This window comes from Apaloderma vittatum, unplaced genomic scaffold (genome assembly GCF_000703405.1).
Source record: "Apaloderma vittatum isolate BGI_N311 unplaced genomic scaffold, ASM70340v1 scaffold18482, whole genome shotgun sequence".
In the NCBI taxonomy this organism is placed as follows: domain Eukaryota; kingdom Metazoa; phylum Chordata; class Aves; order Trogoniformes; family Trogonidae; genus Apaloderma; species Apaloderma vittatum.
In genome coordinates, this window is record NW_009705466.1 from 2,702 (window position 1) to 24,150 (window position 21,449).

The window sequence follows — 21,449 nt, forward strand, 5'->3', positions numbered from 1 at the left end:
TCTGATTTTGCATGTGGGCTTTTCAGGTTTGATTATAAAGCCATGGTACTAGGTCTGATCCAAAGATACAAAAATGCGAGGAATTTAAGAGTCTTGTTTACATTTATTAATTAAAAAAAGAGAAAGCATTTGGTTGGTTGCCATATGAAAGGGTGAAGTCAAATAATCTTCCTGTGTAAAACTGATACATCAAAAGACATTTTTACTCCTAAGACATTGGCATTATACTGGCCTTGAAGTCTCTTCCTTTGCCATCTTTCAGGAGACAGTACAGGTTGAAACACCCTTGGAGACATGCCTGTAGGAGCTGGGCAGTTTGCTTTGCCTCCATTGCTCTGACCCTGTTCGATTACATGTGTGTTTCTTGAGTGAGGGGTCCTACCTTTTTCTTCTTTGTAGCAGTAGGTGACCCAGGGGAGCTCTTAGCTTCAAGGAATTCAACTGCTCCATATGTCACCATAGACAACACAAGCACAGACAGTAAGATGTACAGTTTGATGTAGACTTGCAGTTTGGTGCTATAACCATAGGCAATGACAAATCCAAGTGATTCCCAGAGACGGTAGTTTGCAAAGGCAGCTTCCTTGTGTTTCTCAAATAAAATGCCATAGAGTCCTAGAAGAAAAGAGAGACATGGCTTGTGAATATTAAGTCAGCAACCATTTATTTTCTACAAACGGAATATGTGGACCATAGTGGGGAAGACAGGCCCTCCTTCGTGAATGTCAGAGAAAAGAAAACACAAGCTTAAACATTTTTGTGCTCCTGTGAGTTGTTATAAGTGAAAAAAAACCAGGGCAAAACCGACAAAATAGAGAATATCATAGAAAAATGGAGTTAAATGGGAGGAGGGAAGAAATAATAATATTGAAGTGAGATGGCAGGAAGTTTATTTTTCAATCAGCCACAAAAAGGAAGGTTCTTGCACTGACGAGTGAGTATGTAAGCAGGAAGAAGAGATGTCCACCAGTGGCCCTTGACACAGTAGAGACTCAATGTGTAGCTGTTAGGAAGGTTATACCAAATCCTTACAGGTTTCACACAACAGTTGATTTTGTCTAGTGACAATGTGGTCCTTAGGGACCAAGTTGCTCTTTCAGTGTGAGGTAGAAAGGATCAGAGAACCATGGGGGCCTCCCTGCTGCCATCCTTCCACACTTTTGCGGGAACCTGCATGGACCCTGCATGAGCTGTCTGCCTGTTCTTCAAACTATGTCTTTCACCCACCTAAGAACATGCAGAGATTGTTCACATAAAATACATGTCCCTTGCTTTCACCAGATCTTGGCCTCAGGGAGGCCCCAAGTGAGGCTCACACAGCTGGTGGTAACGTGCTGGTCAAACTTGCCAAGTCAAGAGAAGCAAACTGACCCGAAACAATTAAACCAGAAAGTTGTCGAGAGCGCTACAAGTGGGCTTGGATTTAATACGCAGAGTAGACTTGCCTCTCTCAGATAACCACCAGGTTTTCAGATTTTCAGCTCCTAGGTGGGCTGTCAGAAATGAATATTCTTGATACACACAGAATCCCTGGGCAGCTACTGGAAAACTTGCTTGACATAGAGACTTAGTTAAACTGATCATCCTCATGCAGTTGTGTTCACTGAGAAGCTCATGTTCACAGTCAGCTGCACACCCACAACCGGGAGTGAGGGAAAGGGAGAAGACTTGCTTTCCTCTGGTGCTGAGCTAGCTCAGAGGTGATAAAGAAGTGGGCGTTTCCACTGACTCAGCTGTGGTGTGCAGGGAGGGGAGGGGAGGAGTATCGTGAACCTTGACTTCTCTCACCCACTTCTCTAACAGCACATCTGTGTGAAATACGCATATTCAGCCAAAAGGCACAGGGGAGTACAAAGTCTTCTAGAAGTCTGGGTAGGCTGAACTAACCCCTCAGTTTTGTAAGAAGGGGAAGTTATCTATGTATAAGAACTTACTGCAGCTTGCTAACTGTAAGAGGACATTGACTGAATGTTTCAATTTAGGCATGATGGAAAATCTGGAAAAGTGCATCACAAGATGTGCTTAGTTCATTAAACTGTCTGAGTGCAGTGTAGTGTGAATTATTTCATAATCCTTCATAGTTTTGCCTAATAAATAAACAAGTACAAGTTGTTCATGTAACTTTGCTGATATGCCCTGTGTTATCTTCTGGAAAGGGATTAGTGAGGAGAGTTTAATATAGGAAATTTTCCGATGCTATGGCAATTCTATATGTAAAGATCCTGGCTTTCAGCTGGTACCTGTTTTCTCTCGCTATTAAGCCTTCTTTTTCAATCAAGTCAGTGGGAGAACTGAGTGAGGATCTTGTCCAAGGTTCAGCTATTGGAAGGACTGATTTGGCAGGGAAGTTCTTGTTTCCAGGATGTGTGTGTGGTATCAGCTAGGAGTTACATAGGAACACAGTGGTGGTTTTGCCTCAAACCTAAACTTTAGTCCTTATCACAAATGCTGTCAAGCGCAGTGTGGTGCAAATTGCCTGGCTGAAACTTTAGCAGGACCTGCCAGGCTGCTAGGTATGAATTCTTGCAGCTCACTTCCATGGATATTAGGCTCCCTGTTTACCACTGCCTGTTTTCCCTCTCCTTCCTCTGGTACTAGCAGGCATGGGTATATAATAGGACTGCTGGAAATTGAGTACAGGTTTATAAACTTTCCAGACTGATTCATATCCTTTCTAAAGACAGACGTCAGCCTGGGGAGAACTTTATTTTGATATAGTCTACTCGACAGCTCTATGCTACACTATTGTTATGCCCCAAGGGCAGTTATTGCCAGGGGTTAATAATAGCATCTGTGTTCAGGTTAGATAAGACAGGGCATTACATACTTTGGAATGAAGCAGCTTTCATTGGAAATAAATGATGAGTGTCCACACACGTACACAGACATGGTAAGAAACCTTTGTAAGATGAAGTGACTCAGCTACTATGAGTCTATATATCCCCTCTAGGGGGAACCCCGGTATTAACTATACACAACAGACAAAAGTAAGGCATCTTCCATAAACACAGAGTGCCCTAAGTACGTGGCACAGTGCCATTGTATTTATTCAGTGGCTAATCTACTGGGGCCCAGGCAGTAGTCATGGGAACTTATCAAAGGAAGGACCACAGGCCTTAGTCCCCAATGCTGTTTTAAAGGTCTTATCTCACCTCATAGCCTTTGGAGCTGGGAATTTCTCATGTGATGTGTATCTGTATAAAACTGATGAAGGGGAGAAGATTTAGTCCTAAATGGGAATGTCAAACTGAAGATGCTGTTCTGCGGTGTAGCACAGAGTAATGTCACTGCACTTCTCTGATAAAGGGTTGTGTCATCACCCTATATTTCAGTATGACGATGTGACAAAGCAAACTGTATACTTTTGTAACTGAGAACTGTGAAACAGGTGAAGAAGGTACAGACAAAAAAACATACTGTACAAGTATAAGGAATGTTTGGGGGTTTTTTCCCAGATAATACAAACATGAAATTTTCAGAAGTATCTTCCAGGAATCTTGGAACAGAGATGACCTGTTACAGTGCTGTAATAGGGGTCAGTCTTGTCACGTAGCTGCAGAGCTTACTTGCCATCAAGTAAGCATGAAGCGTTGTCTACTGCCTGTGCCTCATCTGGGGACTGGGAACTGCAGCCACTTCCCAGCCTCTTTCTCTAACACTTAGGTCCTCTGTACTTACCCCTTTTTTCATAGCGAGGGCATCAGGTCAGACTTGCAAGGATCTTACTGAGAACATACCCTTTGCAAAGGACATCTCAAATGTACGTAAATCTCTGAAGAGACGGTACAAAGAGGATGGAGCCAAGATGTTTACAGTGGTGTCAAAGAAAAGTGGATGAGAGGCAGTGGGCACAAACTGAAGTGCAGGAGGTTCCCTCTGAACATCTGGAAGGAACTTTTTCACTGTGAGGGTGACTGAATGCTGGCACAAGTTGCCCAGGGAGGGTGTGCGTTCTCCTTTCCTGCGGATATTCAGAAGATGACTGGATATGGCCCTGCCTGGGTGGCCTTGCTTGAGCAAGGGGGTTGGACCAGAGGTCCCTTCCAACCTCAACCCTTCTGTGATTCTGAAAGAAGCCAAGTGTCTGAGGACAAGGCTTTCTGGAAAAAAGAGAAGGAGGATAAAAGGCAGGCTCCATTCCCAGTGAAAGACTTTTGCCCCTCAAGAATGTTGGGAAGAAGCCTGATGAACAATGAGGAAGACTGTAGGTGAGGAAGAAGGGTGTGAATGAACAGCTTTACTTCAGAGAGAGAAAATCCTCACTGATTATGTTCTCCCATGAGTCTGAATGACGAGAGCCCTGATTTAAAATTATACCAAAGGCACAAGGCTGTGGGCGAGGATGAGAGAAGTCTAGCCGGTCACTTCCTTGTGTGTAGAGGTAAGGACTCTCTGTTTGCTTGAAAGAAGGTCAGTCAGTGCTGGGCAAAGGGCTATGGGGTTTTCCCTTTGGCTTTCTAGGAGGAAAATGATAATTTATCTAGTGGGTGAAATCATCTGAGCTACTGAAGCAAACAGAGGGACAAGAGCCAAGGGCAAGGCACATAAGCTAGTGTGGGCCTAGGTGAGCTAGGTCTGTCACATACATATTCCTATGGCATCTGCCAAATATGAATTTGAGATAGAGGAAAACCATATTCATGAAATAAGAGGTAAAATGTGGGAGCAGATGGGAGGGCATTTAACTGTCTTACTGACACAGTACTCTGGCAGTGACTAACAGTAATGAGCAGAATTTACTTCAAGTCATCACAGTCTATAGCTCTTTCTTGCCCTTCCCAGCATTTTAGAGTCTGTCTTTAGTCTCTGTAAGAGAACTTCCTTTAGAGTTGATTGAGGGATAAGTTTAAATAATCCCTTATGGAAGTCGGGTTGTATAACCTCATCTGAACTGTCAGTACTTAATAACTGCACTGTATCACAAAGAAAAAGAACATAGAAGTTTCTAAGAACAACCATAATACAACAGATAAGAAGTCCAGTGGTATACTTCCAGTAACAGACTCATAGGCGTGTAAGAAGTAAGGGAGTATACCGTGATTTTTTTCCCCCACAATGCCCTCCTCACTCTGGCAAGCAAAGACATAGGGACTTTCTGAGTTAGAGATTTCCTCTGGACCACTAGGCTTTAGTAGTCCTCGGGAACATTTTCTCCTGAAATGATGTCATTCAATCATAAAATCATTTACATTTTTGGCAATGAATCCCATACTTTGACTATGCATTGTATGAAAAAAGCTTTTCTTCTGATTTCTAGAAATCCTGTATACCCTGCCACCGGATAACTTTATTTGGTGCCATTAGTTCTGTTACTAAAGGAAATAATGAATTTCTAATCACCTTCTCCATACTATTAATGATTTTACTGACTGCTTTCCTTACTTAACACTTAACCAGGCTAAAGTGTTCTGGTTTTTTCAGTCTGCCTTCAGGTGGATGTCTCCCATGACTCTGCTACTTTTTATTGCCTTCCTATGACTTATCACACTGGATTATGTTTTTTGAAATAGAGCAAACTAGAACTGCATGCATTTACATACAGAACATTTCATGAGTGTTTTACTTTCTTATTCCCAACTTACTCTTATTTCTTCTACTTTCCAATGAGCTAACAAATTTCTTCTATATGCTGTCTTAAACCCATTATAAGTTTTATATGTGTGTTGTTTTATAGGTACAAACAAGCAGACTTTTATATCTCAGGAGAATACATTTCACTGTCACTGGGACTTACCATTAGTCTGTGTCTGCCAAATGGCATCAGATAGGCCCCAAAGAGCAGGGAATACGAAGAACACAGCAAGCTGCTTAGGATGAGGTTTCCACAGCAATAGCGCTATTATACAGGCAGTGTTTGCAACTGCGGCTGTTGATTTAGAAAGAAGAGAAATATAAATGCAGTTACAAACAGGACAGACAGTGGTGGGTAGCACTTTCAAGTTCTTCCCCCAACTAGAACACAAGACAATCTTGAAATCTTTCCAGTTCACTGAGGTTTGCACCAGCTGAGTTGAAATCACATGAAATACAAGACAATACAGTCCTTTGACAGTCATAAATTAATACTTCTGAGTGGTGTCCTGAACTGAGAGCTCCTCAGCGCTGATGCTTTGTGCTGTTAGCCCAAAGGACGAGAACTGCCACTGAGTAGGAGAAAGCGCTGCTAAAAGATGCAGTCACCGTGTGAGGCATGTGGAAAGGGGCAGGAAGCATCTTCTGCTCTCCTTACCTAGTCCTTAAATGCACATTTGCTTTCAGGGACAGAGGAGACAGTTAAGAATATCTAGAGGGTCTGGTGACATTTTGTCTTTCTTTTCAGAAGTGGTTTGTAAATGAGTCATTGGTTTCTTCTCTCACAGGTCAACCTTCACAGGCTGAGTACAAAGACCATTAAACAGAACTGAGAGGTTCAGAGGTCTCGCTTTACTAAGACTATAGTTGTTTATTATTATTGTTGTCGTCGTTGTTATGTGTTGTGCTTTTTTTAATCTAAAATGAGTTTCATAGAGTAAGACATACACCTGGGACATAAGGAGTATCTCTGAACTAGTAAGTGTAGCATAAGGGACTCTCAGTTTCTTCTTCCTTGCCAAAGTTTAAAATATCCTATGGAGAAAATGCCTAGAATGTCTAGATGCACATTTGCTCAGTTAGTGACGTTTCTAATAATGAAGGTTACTGGGTTTAGTGGAAATAAAGTATTAGTACACTTCAGTATGCTTAGTGGATACAAGGACACAAATGAAATATTCTTGGGGTTTTTTTTTTCTCTGTTACACTCTTACTAATAAGAAGAGTGTTCTCTGGAGAAGGAGGTATTCTTAAATATACAAATCTCTTTTCATGGCAACTTGAAAATTACTGTCCCGTACACGAGCCCTCAAGTTATTCTATCTAGACACACTGCCATATGACTTTGTTTTATTTTTCTTCTTATAGAACAAGTAGTGAAAAGGATACTAGGCCAACCTTTAAAAATTTTCCTGAAATTCCCTGGCTGGTTGCTGAAATTGCTCAGTTCACCATCCCCTGAAACTCAAATCAACACTGTGTCTCCCAAGGTTCTCAGCTGCTTTCACCCCTTAATGGTGAGGAGGTTTCATCCCAATGGAGAAATCTTTCTCAGATATAGTGTAGGCCTCAACATCGTTATTGTAAGTTCATTTATCACTGGTTGCATTAGAGCTATAAAGCCTCAAAGCCATGGGGAAACTTCTGAGTAGATAGTGCCGTCAGAAGCAGGGTGGACTACAACACCAGCAAAGTGATATAAGGCAATGACCTCAATACAGTGGTTAACTGTGCTGCCTCTCCTCTCATGAAAGAAGTTTGCCTCCAGATTGACTTTGATCTTGATTGATAGCTGACAGCCAACTCTCCCTTTGTAGTGCATGCAAAAGAGGGAGCACTGTGTTTGATACATTATATGAGGTGATCAGTCCTTCAAGTGACCTTTACATACCTAATGCAAACAGAAGTTTTCTGCCCGTGAACTGAGAGATCTTTCCGAAGAGCAGGGAGCAGAGGGAATTTACAGCTGAAAAGCAGATCATGGCATAACCAACGTAATGTATGCCCAGGGCACAGGTCACATATGCCTGGAAGAGAAGAAACAGTGGTGCCACGTCGTCCTCAGTGAAAATATGCAGCTAAAGTTCAAGTGTCTTAGCCTGAGTATTCGGTAAATAGCCAGCACGGACGAGATCAAAGGAGCACAGCACCAGAGTTTGCTGAGAAGTCCCTGGGGTATTGGCAGAGTTGGCCTTCAGCAGCGATATGCCTAACCTAGTTCCCAGTCAGGCTGATGCCATGCAAACAGAGCAGTAGCAAGCAGAAGAAATCAGAGCACTGCTCATTATGCAAATAAAACTCCTGGAAGTCTCACAAGGAATTTTCTGCCCTTCATAGCCCAAGAGATGAAAAATGACAGTCAGGACTGTGGTCATTACAGAGCAGCTCCCAAGAAATGAAGAGGACCTCAACTATAAGAGCATATCACCAATGGAGGTGGCCATGAAGCGCCCCTTTCAACCTGTTCAAACACAGCAGCAAGCAGGTTCTTCTGTTTGCTTATATGCAAGGGGGTTGTTTGCTTATATGCAAGGGGGTTTTTTGCTTATATGCAAGGTCTGAAAGCATCTCAGGAAGTGCCCTCTTTCTTTGGAGGCTTTCTCGATGAACATCTAGAGAAAACATCTGCTCTGTGTCTAGGTTTGTAGAGAAATTGGAGGAGCAGAGGTGCTTTTGATCATTTTGGTCCATCAGGTTTTGGACCTGTTGCACTAGTGACTGATGAGGGCTTTTGGCCAGTCACGTTGAGGATTTGCCCTCTTACTGTAAAAGTTATCAAAATAAAATATGTGGTATGTGTGCTGACTTGCATTTATGCAAACTCTAGGGAAACCAGAAGGAAGGAAGAAATAAAAGCTTTGCAGACTTCTGGCTTTTCTCCCAGTTTGTTATTTACAACAAGCTGAAGAGTTTGAACCTGTAGCTTTCTGCTGTGTCCTCCACTGGTGAGTTAAGCTCTCTCCAGTGCTCATTTTGAGGCTGTTCCAAGGGACATATTTACTGCTAGCCTCTCCTGTTTGAAGATGTCACTCAGAGTTCATTCAAGCAGAAGTAAGCAGTAATTTAGAAAACCACAAATCACCATTTAAAACATCTTCATTTAGCAAATAAATATAGATCAGATGCAGTAATAAGACATAAAGGCACAAAACCAGACAGAAATAGATTTTCATTGTCATCCACACCTTTGTGTAGTCACCAGAAAGAAATCCCTGTTCAAACCCACTGTACATTGTCAGAGGGATTAGAAGACACTGTCTTTTATCTTTAAGATGCTGGAAAGTTGCTAGGAACGTAGACCAAAAGGATGGTGTCTCAAGTATTTCTTTTTCAGTCTCTGCTTGGTCAGATTTGATCTGGTCCAGAAATATAACAATCAGCAACACAGCTAGCACACCACTAGCTGCAAAAACAAAACAAAAAGTTCATGAAAAACTGAGGAATGCTGGAAGAATGATGGGAAGTTGCTTGCTGCTGTTATTGTTCTGACTTAGTGCTTAGCTCTCTATGGGATGTTTTGGCAGATGCCTCTGATTCCGCTGCAGTCTAAAGGCCATTTCTGTGTAAACAAGGCGGCCTGATCTACATTCACATCTTCTGCTTACAGCTGCACGCCTCGCAAATCCCCTCGGCTTAGCTGTGACTGGGCTGCTGTGACGGCCGCCGGGCCAGCTGCGCGGCCGCAGAGGGTGATGGCTTACCCTTCCAGGGCAAGGCAGGGGTCGCGGGGACAGGGAGCTGGCCAGAAACAGCTCCCTCAGGAGCTATCAAAAGGCTTTAAATCAACACGAGAGAGGAATATTCACTTCCAGCACCAAAGTTTTCATGGCTGAGGGGGATCTTCCTTCAAATACATGGAAAGAAAAGTAAAGGGCTAGAAGTAGAACTGCTGTCTTGTATACGATGATGAAGTTATCAAGAAGATAACTGTGTCTCATAATATACATGAAGCAGCCACAGACTGACAACTGATTGTTTCATTCCACATGATTATGTTTCCTCTGTTATGCTGACTAGAATTCCATCCATAGAAACAGGTGGAGTTCAGAGTAAGGGGATAACCAGGCACCTCTTCCCGTTGGCATTGCCTGTTTGATAATGCTCCCGTGTTACTGTGAATCGACGTTCTCTTTTCTGTGAACTTTTAATATCCAAATACATCCGCAGATTAGCAGTAAATCACCTCAACTTTTTATTGCTTATTATTTCTCATCCTTGTCTCCTAGAATGAAATTGTATTTTCCAGTGTCCTGGTTCTCCACTGTGGCTGAGCTATAAACCCTTCATCATATAAGTCATTGCTGGTTCTGCCAGGGTGTTTACTAGTGCTTATGGGCTAATTACAGGACTTACGTGGGTGAAAGCGGGACATCTGCATTTACAGGAAAAATATTCCAACAAATAGGTAAAATTAATGAATTATAGGAGATAAGTAACTGCATGGCCTAATAGTGATTGATACGAAGATAAATAGAAACATCCACAGTTCCCAAGAAAACTAAACAACAAAAGACTTCTCCGTTATTGTGTCCACCCAAGCTGGGCAAAATATGTATTCAGCAACCAAATAGAGGAGACATTTAAAAAATATCTGTGAATGAAATATTTAGCTATTTGGTTTCCCTTGAGGTAGGAAAAGACATATCTTTTATTAAGAGCTTAAAAGAAAACTGAAACCCTACTGACGCGAGGTCTGTAGACAGCAGGGTTGCATTCATTTTGCATGAGCAAAGCCTAAGGGAGTGCTGTATATGTTAGTCATCAAATTTAAATTTAAACTTGTGAGCCAAACCTGCCTTTAGCAGAAAGGCATCAGCTCCAGCACACTCTGGAAGGGAAGTGGGAGGATATTTTTCGCATATTCTCATCAATTAATAATGGCGATTGGGGAAGGAGGGTGGGTTTGCTACAATGCTCTTGTTGGGTGAGGGCTGGCTCTGACTAGATCACATAGTCTCTGTTTGAGAGAATAACTTGTTTTGAACTAGATGCTTTTTGAACTTTCCTCAGTGAAAGAATCTTTGCACATCTATTTTCGTCTTTCCAATTTTTGACGGCATCAGCCTTCCCTGTCTTTGATTCCTTCCTTATACAGGAAGGTCTATATCAGCTGTAATTACTAAATGGGAGATGTGCCACTTCGCCTAGGGCTTCACTTTATCTTCGGGTTTCACAGTAAGGTATCATAATTCTAGCATCACAGCTGCGAATTGAATGATGTTATAAAATCTCAGCAAGGATCCAAAAATCTACCCCCAAATGATTGCGTGTTCTGGGAGTTGTAGTTCAGGTCCACCTCTAGTTATGGAATGGTTCCTGTGCTAAAATTGTTTTACACATGGTAGGACACCAGCCAGTTCTGGTAGGCATTCCCAGATGACTAGAAGTTGCTGAGTTCAAATGCCACTAACTGGGCTGCTCTTGACATCTTGGGCCCCTGCATGCATCAGTAAGTAGTTCAGTATTGCTGATCCTGAAGATGGTGAATTTAAAACTATCACCTCATGCATAACTGGAGAAGCCGCTGTAGTCTTCTGATTGCAATGTGGGCATACTTTTGGTTCTAGTCTGTAGAGCAACACTGACTTTTGGTGAAACAGTGGGGTCACCATACTGGGCTTTTGTTCCAGGTGAAACGTGTAATGAATGTGTTGTTCCTTTGGACAAAAATGACACAGCAGTGGCACAAAGTATTTGAAACTATTTAGGAAGGAGTTGTTCACAGTTCTCACATATTTCCTTTTAGCAAATTAGATTGAAGGAGGAAGTTGGAAACTTGATCTGCGAAGTCATGCTAGGTTTCACAACTAGTAGGTTTCCCACCAGTGATATTCATTATAGACTGTATGGATTACTTACCAGTGTAGATCCCTAGCAGAGTGTAGATTAAGGAGTTGGAGGGTTCTGCTGACCCAGTGGTGTTGCTGGTATCAGTCATGCAGTCATATGCTCCACAGCATGCCAGATTTTCTTCTGAGATTTCCACTAATTCAGTGAGAACCAGAAGAAGGGCGAGTCAGAGAAGAGATCAGAGGAGTACACACTATGTGTAAGGATATAAGGAGATGGTAATGCAGCACTTAGTGACTGGTCCTGGTTTCAAATAATTTCTGATTAGAGATGTTTAACAAAAAAAAAAAAATAGCGGTTTTACAGAAGCAGTTGCTCAAGAAAGAACATGGAATTGGTGGTTACATGGAGACATGGACTAAAGCCAGAGGCTGAAATCCAAGCTCAGTTTGCAATATTTAAAGTTCAGGTGTGTATCTGTACCTCTTAATCATAATAGCCCACAAGACAGGTGCCTCAGTTTACACCAGTATTAAACTGATGGACAGTTCTTACAGACAGAACACATTATTCCTCTCTGGATAATTTCTATAGACATTATAGGAACAGAAACCACCTTGAGACATCTTTTTGATTGAGAAACTCATAAGAAAATAACACACTAATGCCGTCATCCAAGAAATCAGCTTTTCCTGTCTTTGTTACTATATTATTTGTTTTATTACTCTTTGAGAACATACTTGAAGCTAGAACAGTTTGGCAGGGTTTGGAGTAAGACCTTTGCTTTGTTCAATCCCATCAGTGTCGTGCTGGGCATCTGTCAAAGCCACACACATGCCTGTACTCATGGACCCTGTGTGTCACCACGACACTGTGCCCGCTTCCCCCAGTACCCTTTCTATAAAGAAAAGAATACTAACACAAAGTGTGAGTCTAAATAAGCTGTGTGGCAGGTAAGGATGATCAAAAAACAATGCAATTATTTCAATGCTTTCTCTGCCGAATTGGTTGCTGGCCAAAGCATAATAAGGGCAGTACAGTGTACCTTGGCTGATTCCTTAAACAGCACTCGATCTGTAATTTTTCAGTTAAGGTTATTGTGTGACTACTTTTAGTATGTTTTTCTCATTGCTTCCAATCAAAGCTACTGCAGTGTGAATCACATCTTTAAATGGCTTCATAAACAACCATTCAATACCAGACAAAACTTAATAATGTAATTATTATAGCCAGTGGCTACCGCTACACAGCTTTGAACAAACAGACCCTCAGCAAAATTACCATATGCAAAAGCTGAGTCACACTAATAGAGTGTGGAAGTGTGTAAAACAAGAGTTTTATCTGTTCATGCATCATCTGAAGATGAAGATGCACGTGCAATTAGTGATATCGAAGCTGCAAAGCGGGGTATGCTCTATTCCTCCGGAAATAAGGCTGCAATATTGATGAGTGAGAAAAGATGACTGTTGTAGTTTACATTGCTTACTGTCTTCTGTTGTAGTATTACCTCATGGTGTAGCTTGCCTTTCTGTGTCTGGATGCAGTGATGCAGGCAATATGTCAAGGGTACTTACGCACTTTTATGGATTTTGGTTCTGCAGATACGTACCGTATCTTTCCAACTGCTCGGTGAAATTATACATTTTAAGTGTAAGAACATTTTGTATGGGTACCTTTTCTGCACTGTCAGAGGAGAGAAAAAGTGAGTGACTGGAGATCCTTACTCCCTCCCCCCTCTCTAAATTAAAGCTGAGTCTCATTGAGAAGGCACAGTTGGGAAGCCTACATGATATGACTGTTCATTGCTGTTGTGAACATATGCAAGGCCTTTGGCTTTGAGAGCTGTTCACAGCACATCTCCCAGGAACACAGCATTTCCTGAAATCCAATTTAATTGATAAAAATCAAGTAAAAGAGTTTCTTTAGAATTTAGAGGAATATCATCGGATGTTAAACTAGGAGGGGATTTACAAGACCCCAAAAAAAGAGTGTTTTAGTCCTCCTACTAATATGATGTGTGCTGTGAGGCAGAGGAGAGTAAAATGGTTGCAATCTGTGCAGACCCCACAGCTACACTACAGCTCTACCCTGCAAATGAAATCGGAATGGACAGTCCCTCCGAAGAGATCATGTGGCTCAGTGGTCAGGTCACCAGTGCTCTGTTGCACTTGATGCAGTCCTTTAACGTTCTGCTTTGATGATGTTTCATCTACAATAGCTTGGGTTTAAAACAAGCATGATTCTCCAGAAGTATCACACCTCATGACCACTATAGGACAAAGGGAAATGGCCTTAAGTTGCACCAGGGAAGGTTCAGGTTGGATATTAAGAAAAAATTCTTTACTGAGAGGGTTGTCAGGCATTGGAACAGTCTGCCCAGGGAGGTGATTGAGTCACCATCCCTGGAAGTGTTTAAGAGATGGTTAGATGTTGTGCTGAGGGACATGGTTTAGTGGGGTTGATAGGGCTAGGACAAAGGTTGGACTCAATGATCGTGAAGGTCTCTTCCAGCTGAAATTTTTCCATGGTTCTATGGTTCTACTTTGCCATAAACCCAAGGATTCAAAAATAAAGCCTGATGCCAGCTCCCTGACATTTAGTTTTAACCTAATACCTGTTTGAATACCCTCCGGAGGACACATTGCTTAACTGAGCCTGGGAAGAGAGGTAACTTCTTGCTATTCATAGTAGCAGCGCATATGGGCAGCTCTTTCCATGTCCATCCTGTTCTGACTTTGACAGGATAGGGAATGCATGGGAGACTGCAGTGATAATACACTGTAGCACTTTGAATCTCTAAGGCAGTGTTCAAGTATTAATTTATATTCACAACTGCCCATCTAAAGCTTACACCAATTACAGGCACGGGAAATGAGGGCAGCGCTGTTGAGTGATTTCTTCAAGCTACATCGGCATCTGCTGTCTGAGCCTGAAATACAGCAGAGGAGCCCTGGCACACAGACTCCTGCCAACAGCTACTTCTATTTCTTCTTGGCAATTCTGTAAAACACTGATTTTTAGCAAGCACCCAGCATCAGCTTGACTAACCTTGAATATTTAACAGCAAATGAATCCAATACTACAAGCTTTGCAATCCACTTTAAATAGAAGTCAGATATGAAGACCATCACTGCCAGCAGCCTATCCGTGCTTTACTACACAGGGGTAGAATTCAAAAGGAATTCAATAAACATCTGTTTTTGAGCAAGTTGTCTGAACTCTCTTTATAGCTGATGAAGACTTGCTATAAAATAGACACTGCCAGAGAGCAATTTAGCCCATCTATTTCAAACATCTACTTTCAGATGAGCTAAGTCACAGTTGAAGTGCCTTTTTCCACTGGCTATGGAGGCAACTGAGGGTCACCAGCTCAGCCAGGGAAATCTACCTTTTCACTGTCTAGAACTAGGTGATTTTTATAGAAAGAAGCACCAAGATTTTAAAAATATATTTTACCTTCAGTGGAAGCTTGGCTAAATATCAAGGATGAGATAAGATTTCCCCAGATGCCAGAGGACTGAAATATCAGAAAGAAGACCCCAAAGTATTGGTTGATAATGTCTTTTGCATGTTTTCCTGCTTTCATGGCGTATGAAGTACCAGCAATGGTGAGATAAGTGCATTTGGCGGACCAGAGTGGTGCTCCTCCTAAGCCCAGGATCACAGAGGTAGGGATTAGTGTGTACCTGCCAAAGAACACTTTATTTAGTATAGTTGTTATCCATTAGCATAGTAATCATTTGCCCAAAGATCCAGAGTCAAAAATAGACATCAAAGAAATAGATTTATCCTTTGTGTGGTTCAATAAATCCATTACATGGAAGCAAAAAAGGGCCAGTCTTATGAAGTTTAGGATGTGCAAGCTGTCTCCAGGGACTAGGCTGGCTAGGCCTGTGCTCATGTGCCTTATCCTCTTGTAGTAGAGAATTAAATTGCACCTGCCCTTGGAAGATGGATCACAACAACTTTCCTCTGCAGAGTTGCATCCCCTGTCACTGGAGAGCAAAGTTGTTCATCTACCCCTGAAAGGGCAAGGCAGGAGCTGGCCTCCTCCTGTGGTCCTCTGCTCCCAAAGCCACTGGCTGGAAGATAGCCTTCCCTTCAATCTTTTAAAAAACAGTCCTAAAAGTCATTTGGATTTTAAATGATTCATTCTGACTTTTTGCACATTTTCAGCTCTCTGTTTCACTGGATTTATTTATCCCTATTTCATGCAGGTGCCACCTTTTGCATCCAACTTTCAAATCTGCAACACAGAAGTAGAGTAGGGATTGAGAAGAAAAAGAAGAAAGAACTTTGGCCTTACTAATTTTCTTCAAACACAATAGAAAGAATTAAAGCATTTAAATTGTACCAACTAGCATAGAAGTTCCCTAAGGAGAATGCGATGTAGCAGCACATGGAGCCTGCGATGGTCCACTTGCAGCCCAGCTTCTTGATGAGGACTGGAGGGAGGAACATGGATGATAAGATGAGCGCCGCATAGAGAACGCTTAGGGAAGCAACGCCCAGGCCTTCTTCTGAGTTGAGACTGCTCTGCATTGACAAAAACAGTGGTTGAGAAAAAGTTTATCACAAGCACAAGTTACTATGCTGTACAGAGAGTGACTTCAGGCAGAAATAGGGAGACACAGAAGCTGGGATGGGGTATTACTGTTTTCTTTCCCTGAAGTAGCCTGATTATGGCTTTATGTTTTTTCTCACAATGATAGTCCATTTATGAAAATATAATACAAAATCAGATTAAAAGCTTTGGTGAGTCAGGCTTCTAATTAACATAATTAGTTTGAGTTTCCCTTTGAAAGCAAGCTGAATGAAGAATAACCTCTTTTCTTGGCCTTGCTTTTTGTCTCAGGTAGAAATATCATCAGATCTGCATTGCATTCCACTTAGCAAGAGTGGAAGATCTTTTGCTTTAAACTACAGGTCTGATAGTTTTAAAATTCTTCAGAGGCCAAGGTCCAAATGTCCTCATATGCTCACAATAGCCATTTGCATTTGGAAGTAATTGATTCACCCACATTTTACAGATCTAACCAAGCTTTATATCTTTATGCTTAAAATAGTTCTCTTGTCTAGGTAGCCTGAAAGTTGCAGTGAGATGATCAGGATGCTCCTTATTAATATTTTTGTGTTTTCATTAAAAGCTGTTGCAATCCAGGACGATTTTGGAAGGACGAATGGAAGCTGGGATGAATAGATAGCACGGGAGAGTGCTGCAGGAGATCGAGGCTGCTGCTTCCAAGCCCTGCAGTGGCTGCGTGGTCCAGCTGTGCAGGACCATGGTGGCAGCTGCATGGCATCCTTGATGAGAAGCCGAAATCAGGACAGTGAAGTGAGGAGGTTCTCCGTTGAGCAGTGTCCATGTATTTGAGAATCAGATGGTCATTTTGTAAACAGGTAAAGAAGCTTCCTGACCACAGAGGTCTTGTTTCAGAAACACCATGTGCCTTGTTTTGTCAGCTACAGCTTCCAAAACTTAGAAGACAGGCCTTGTTACTACGAACAAGTGCATCATGTTATGTATCGAGCTCCAACTTTAAAGCATACAGATTCCCACACAGGTGGGAAAATCTGACCCGATTGATCAGAGTCATCTTTTAATATCCTGCCTAAAGTTGCTCACAGATGGTTTATATCCATTTACTTGTCATTAGACTAGCAGAGTCTTCTAGTCTGAGAAGTTCCTCTTTGTGTTTATCTACTCAGAAGTATTCATATGCAGCAAAAGTAACCCTCAGTCTTTTATTCTGGCTATGCTAAACAAGCAAGATCTGATGGCATCCTGAGTGTTCAAGTCATTCTAGAAAGCCATCTCTGCTTAAGATGATGTGTTTTAAGGTGTTAATAACAATACAAGCCACAGCTGCCTTTGATTTAAAACAATATTTTTTATTATTATGTTATATCATTATGCCAGGAATTTTTGTATTATTTTATACTTAGATTATTTAATGGATTGGGTGTATATTTTTAGTATTTTATGTTGCTGTATGATAATAGTAAAATCATAGCAATTTAAAAATATTCAAAACACAAACTTTTCAGAAATGGAATTTGTTTTCCATTTTGCATTATCTTCTTTTGAGAGAGATATCTCAGAGAAATTTAATTTTCATTCAAACAACTTTTGCAGACATAAAGAAATAGTCTAACACAAGTATTCAAGCTATTTGAGAAGTACCAGAATGAAATATTTAGGAAATGCTATGGATCTGTGTGGGGAATACTAACCTGCAGCAAGCTGATGTCCTAATGTCCCTCATAAAAAAATACTGAGCATGCCTTCCTCATAGAAACCGTGGAGAGATGGGTTTCACACGATCAGCTGGCCTGGTGCCCTTCCGGGCCAGCTGTCCTGCTAACCAGTGGGAGATGCTCCACTTACCTGTAGACTCTGGAGTCCTCCATAAGCAGTGAAGAGAAGTAAAAATCCAAAAGAAATGATCAAAACATTCTTAAGATTCCTGTCCATGTTGATTCATATAAGAGAAAAGGTCTGCTGGTGGGCAGAGCTGATCCAGTTATTCCAGGGGATGCTTTGAGATGGAGAAAAACAGCTTATGCTTTGTTGGAAAAGGCCACTTCTCACTGCATTTGTAGAGGAAAGAGTTGTTAATTATTTGAGGACTGGCCAGTGAACTTTACTTTTACTGATACTGAAAACTCCTTACAGAGTTGTTACTCATTCACCTGTTGTGACTGAGTCAATAACGAGCGCTCTCAAAGGATACCCATCGGGTTTTATTAGATACGTATGTCAGTTGCTTGCAACACTAGGACTGCTTTTGTATTGCAGTCGTGCATTATATGGCTCCTATTATGAGCACAGAAGAAAAAAATTGCAAGCAATGAAATGACTGTCTGGCATAAAGATACACTAATCCATACAGGGCAAAGATTAAAAGATTGTACTGAAATCTCTATTAGGTCTATTGCTTAACTAAGGTTACAAAAGCGTACTAGGAAGTGAGATTGATTGTGTTACCGAATTCTCTGCATACACCAGCTCTATGGCTGTGTAATGTAGCAATCTAAAGTTGCTCGTTGCTTGGCCAAGCAGGAGAGTCTTCATCCATGGTGAACTCCATGGCTTTTGGTGTTTCAAATTTACTGTCATACTCCTGAAAATCATTTCTCTTCAACTCAGAAGCCAAGAAACACGAATGTATTTTGCCTTGTCAGTGCTGCCCGTCTCAAGGAGTGGTTTCCCCCAGCCAGCCAACCCTGCTGCGTTTGCCCTGCTTTCTGCTATTTTCAGACCCTGACCTTGTGAAGTTCTGTTTTCTGTTTGTTTGTGACACCTTTGCCATCCTGCAAGTCCCAACTGAGCTTTTGAATATTCCCCTTCTGAGCACACCAAGTCCTCTCTTCCACTAAGCCTGGCAGGGCAGACAGACCCTTCCTGCAGCTGGAGCAGAGGAGGGAACATGGGAGCAAAGCAGAATCCCAGAAAGTCCACACTACAGCGTAAGCACATTGAAGTGGAGGTGATCTGTAGGGTGTCTGTAGTGTCTAGTGGGAATGCACAGCTAAGACCTGGTCTAAGTCCCACTAGATGGCACAATTTTGCTTCCCACGGGGACGTACGTGGGTGAAGGAAGGAAGATTTAATGCATTAATTTGTTTAATATATTAAAGAGGTCACAGCTAGTTTCTACTTTGAAGAAAATTCCAGTATGTGCCTTTTCATTTTCTTCTTTTGTCTTATAATCTTCTAGAATGAAGTAATGCAGAAAACAATATTTTAATTCTTTATTGTTCATGGTACTTCTACGCTGCAAGTGAAATACTGCTTTTTTATTTTGCAGACTACTGTACTCACTATACAAACACTTTTAATTAGATCACAATGCTACCCTTGTTTTGCAGTGTTTGTAATCCTCTACTTGTGGGATTACAAGTAACTGGTGGTACTTTTCCCAATCATTTTAGGTTTATGGACTCTTGGAATTTTCAGGAGGAGAAATTCCCAAAGAAAATTACACCTGGTGATAACGCGCTTGTTTCTGTTTCAGACTCCTTAGAAATAGTCTGCAAAATTCTAAGGGCTTGAGATCACAGGTTTAAAAACACTGGAAAAAACGATTGAGAAAATGTAAGAATAGTGCTTATCCTAAACAAAAGCTTAATTATTGCCTGCTCTGACAGAGACAAGGATAGTGCAAAGCACACCCAGTTATAAATGCCTTTATTTTAGTGCTTTTTCTTGTGTAAAAGCAACACAAGTTTAAAAAAAACCCCAAACAGTAATAACTGGACACTATTTATAAAAAATGAGGTGTTGGATAAGTTATCTGGTCAGCACTTCTGCTCTGGAGGAATTCTGAACTCCTAACTCAGTCACGTCCGCTCAGCAGCACAATGTTGGAGATGATATGGGTGGATGGTGGGGTGGTTTTTTTCATTTTTTGCTTTTCTTTTCTTCTGACTAATCAAAGATATTTTGGCCTCATCCGCATCCCTTGCCCAGAGCTTTGGGTTATCCAATTGCCCAGTCTTGAGCCCCTCCTTAGGAATGTGCAGAGACTTTACCAAGGAGATCTGATAAGGCTGAGGATCTCTTCCTTTGGTACCAGGCAGCGGGTGGCTCAGCAGGCCTGCTGTGTATCACCCTTGACACCTCTTTCATTCTTTCTGCCAGTCTAACTGAGATTAAGTGAACCTCAGGAGCTGTGCACTGCATTTGGGACTTAGCTTTCACATAGGAGACTGCTGCCACCAAACTGCTATGTCTCGCAGAGCGCAATCACAAAAATGGGAGATAGAGGAGGCTGGTTAAATTCACAACTCTGTCCCACAGCCAGTCACATGTGTTTACCTGTGTTTATTTTTTCAGTGTGAATGAGGGCAGCCTTTACTTAAAAGATTATAGCACCAGAGGCTAATCTTTGGAGGTTTTTTTTCTTCATAATTATAATTTCTCTATTTATTCTTTGCTGGTTGAATTTGTTGTTTAGGCAGTTATTTTAACAATAAGTGAACAAAAAAACCCCCAACACCAAGAATTGTCACCATAATTATTTTTTTTTGTTGAGAAGCTTTTAATTGATTAACTTCTTGGCAGTATACAATATCCCTTGAGTTTATCTGTAGAAGGGATGGAGTTTTTTATAGGCCAGCTGGCCAATGGCTTGGCCACCCACCTAATATGGGCAAGTGTTGCAAGAGCTGCTCTCAGAGCTGGCCATAACTGGGACTGATCTCCAAGGATTTGACACTGAGCAGGAGTTAGAGAGGACAAATACTTGCCCATGGATGCCTCCAAACACAGGGATGGGGAGAGGGAAAGTGGAGACAGAGTTTGCATACTCCCACTTGGAGAAATGAAGCCAATTCCTGAAGCTTTTTCTGTGGTGAAGGCATTGCAAGGGGAACAGGGACCAAGCCTGTTGTCCTGAGTTGTAGCAGTACTACAGAGCCCTTAGTATACAGCCATGTGAGTGTCCTGAGGAAATAAATTGCTTCTCTAGAGAGCCGGGTACCTGTAGAAGCTGACTCATTGAGCAACATCTAGATACAAAAAAACCTTCCAGTTTGCAAATGGCACAGGAAAGGCACAGCTAACTCCTAGGAGATGCTCAGGCATGTCTAACTGTACCGCAAATTCTGAAAATTAGCCTGTCCTCACATACCTGCAGTGTTCCCACCTGTCAGACCATTGTTAGAGTTCTCCATTTTTCTCAGCCCCTCCAGAAGAAAAGGAACTAATTAAAATTCAGGGCTGCTTGGTGCCTACGCAATGATTTCTTTCTTGCTGTGAAAGCCTGGCCATGTTGCTCTGTTCTTCCCCTCCTCTTTCACCTGTGTTGGTGTCCTGCTGATTTTGGAGTTGAAGGAGGAACAGCTAAAAGTGATGCACATGCCTTGCAAAGCCGAGACACTCTTGACAGGGCCTTAGAAAATGCAGGCTCTTACATACTGAGAGAGAGTCACAACTTCGATGTGAAATGCATAATACTGAACTTAACAGATCAAGCAGCAAAAGCTATATTCTCCTGGAAAGCAGTTGCCAATCAGTGAACTCATTTTTCCCACAAAGTTAGAGGAAAGTAATTGTTTTTCTGCCAAAGGCTCCAGCAGTGTGA

At 41.7% G+C, this 21,449-nt stretch overlaps 1 protein-coding gene across 1 annotated transcript; it reads right to left on the bottom strand.

Annotated features, from left to right (window-relative positions):
- Nucleotides 1-349: 349 nt before the first annotated feature.
- On the bottom strand, nt 350-17,836 carry UNC93A (unc-93 homolog A (C. elegans)). The gene is made up of 8 exons (XM_009865422.1): nt 17,750-17,836; nt 15,716-15,897; nt 14,818-15,047; nt 11,431-11,556; nt 8,757-8,974; nt 7,463-7,598; nt 5,735-5,866; nt 350-615 (listed from the first exon to the last, which is right to left on the bottom strand). The coding sequence occupies exons 1-8, from the start codon at nt 17,834-17,836 to the stop codon at nt 350-352; spliced, it is 1,377 nt and encodes a 458-aa protein (XP_009863724.1).
- Between the last annotated feature and the right edge of the window lie 3,613 nt (nt 17,837-21,449).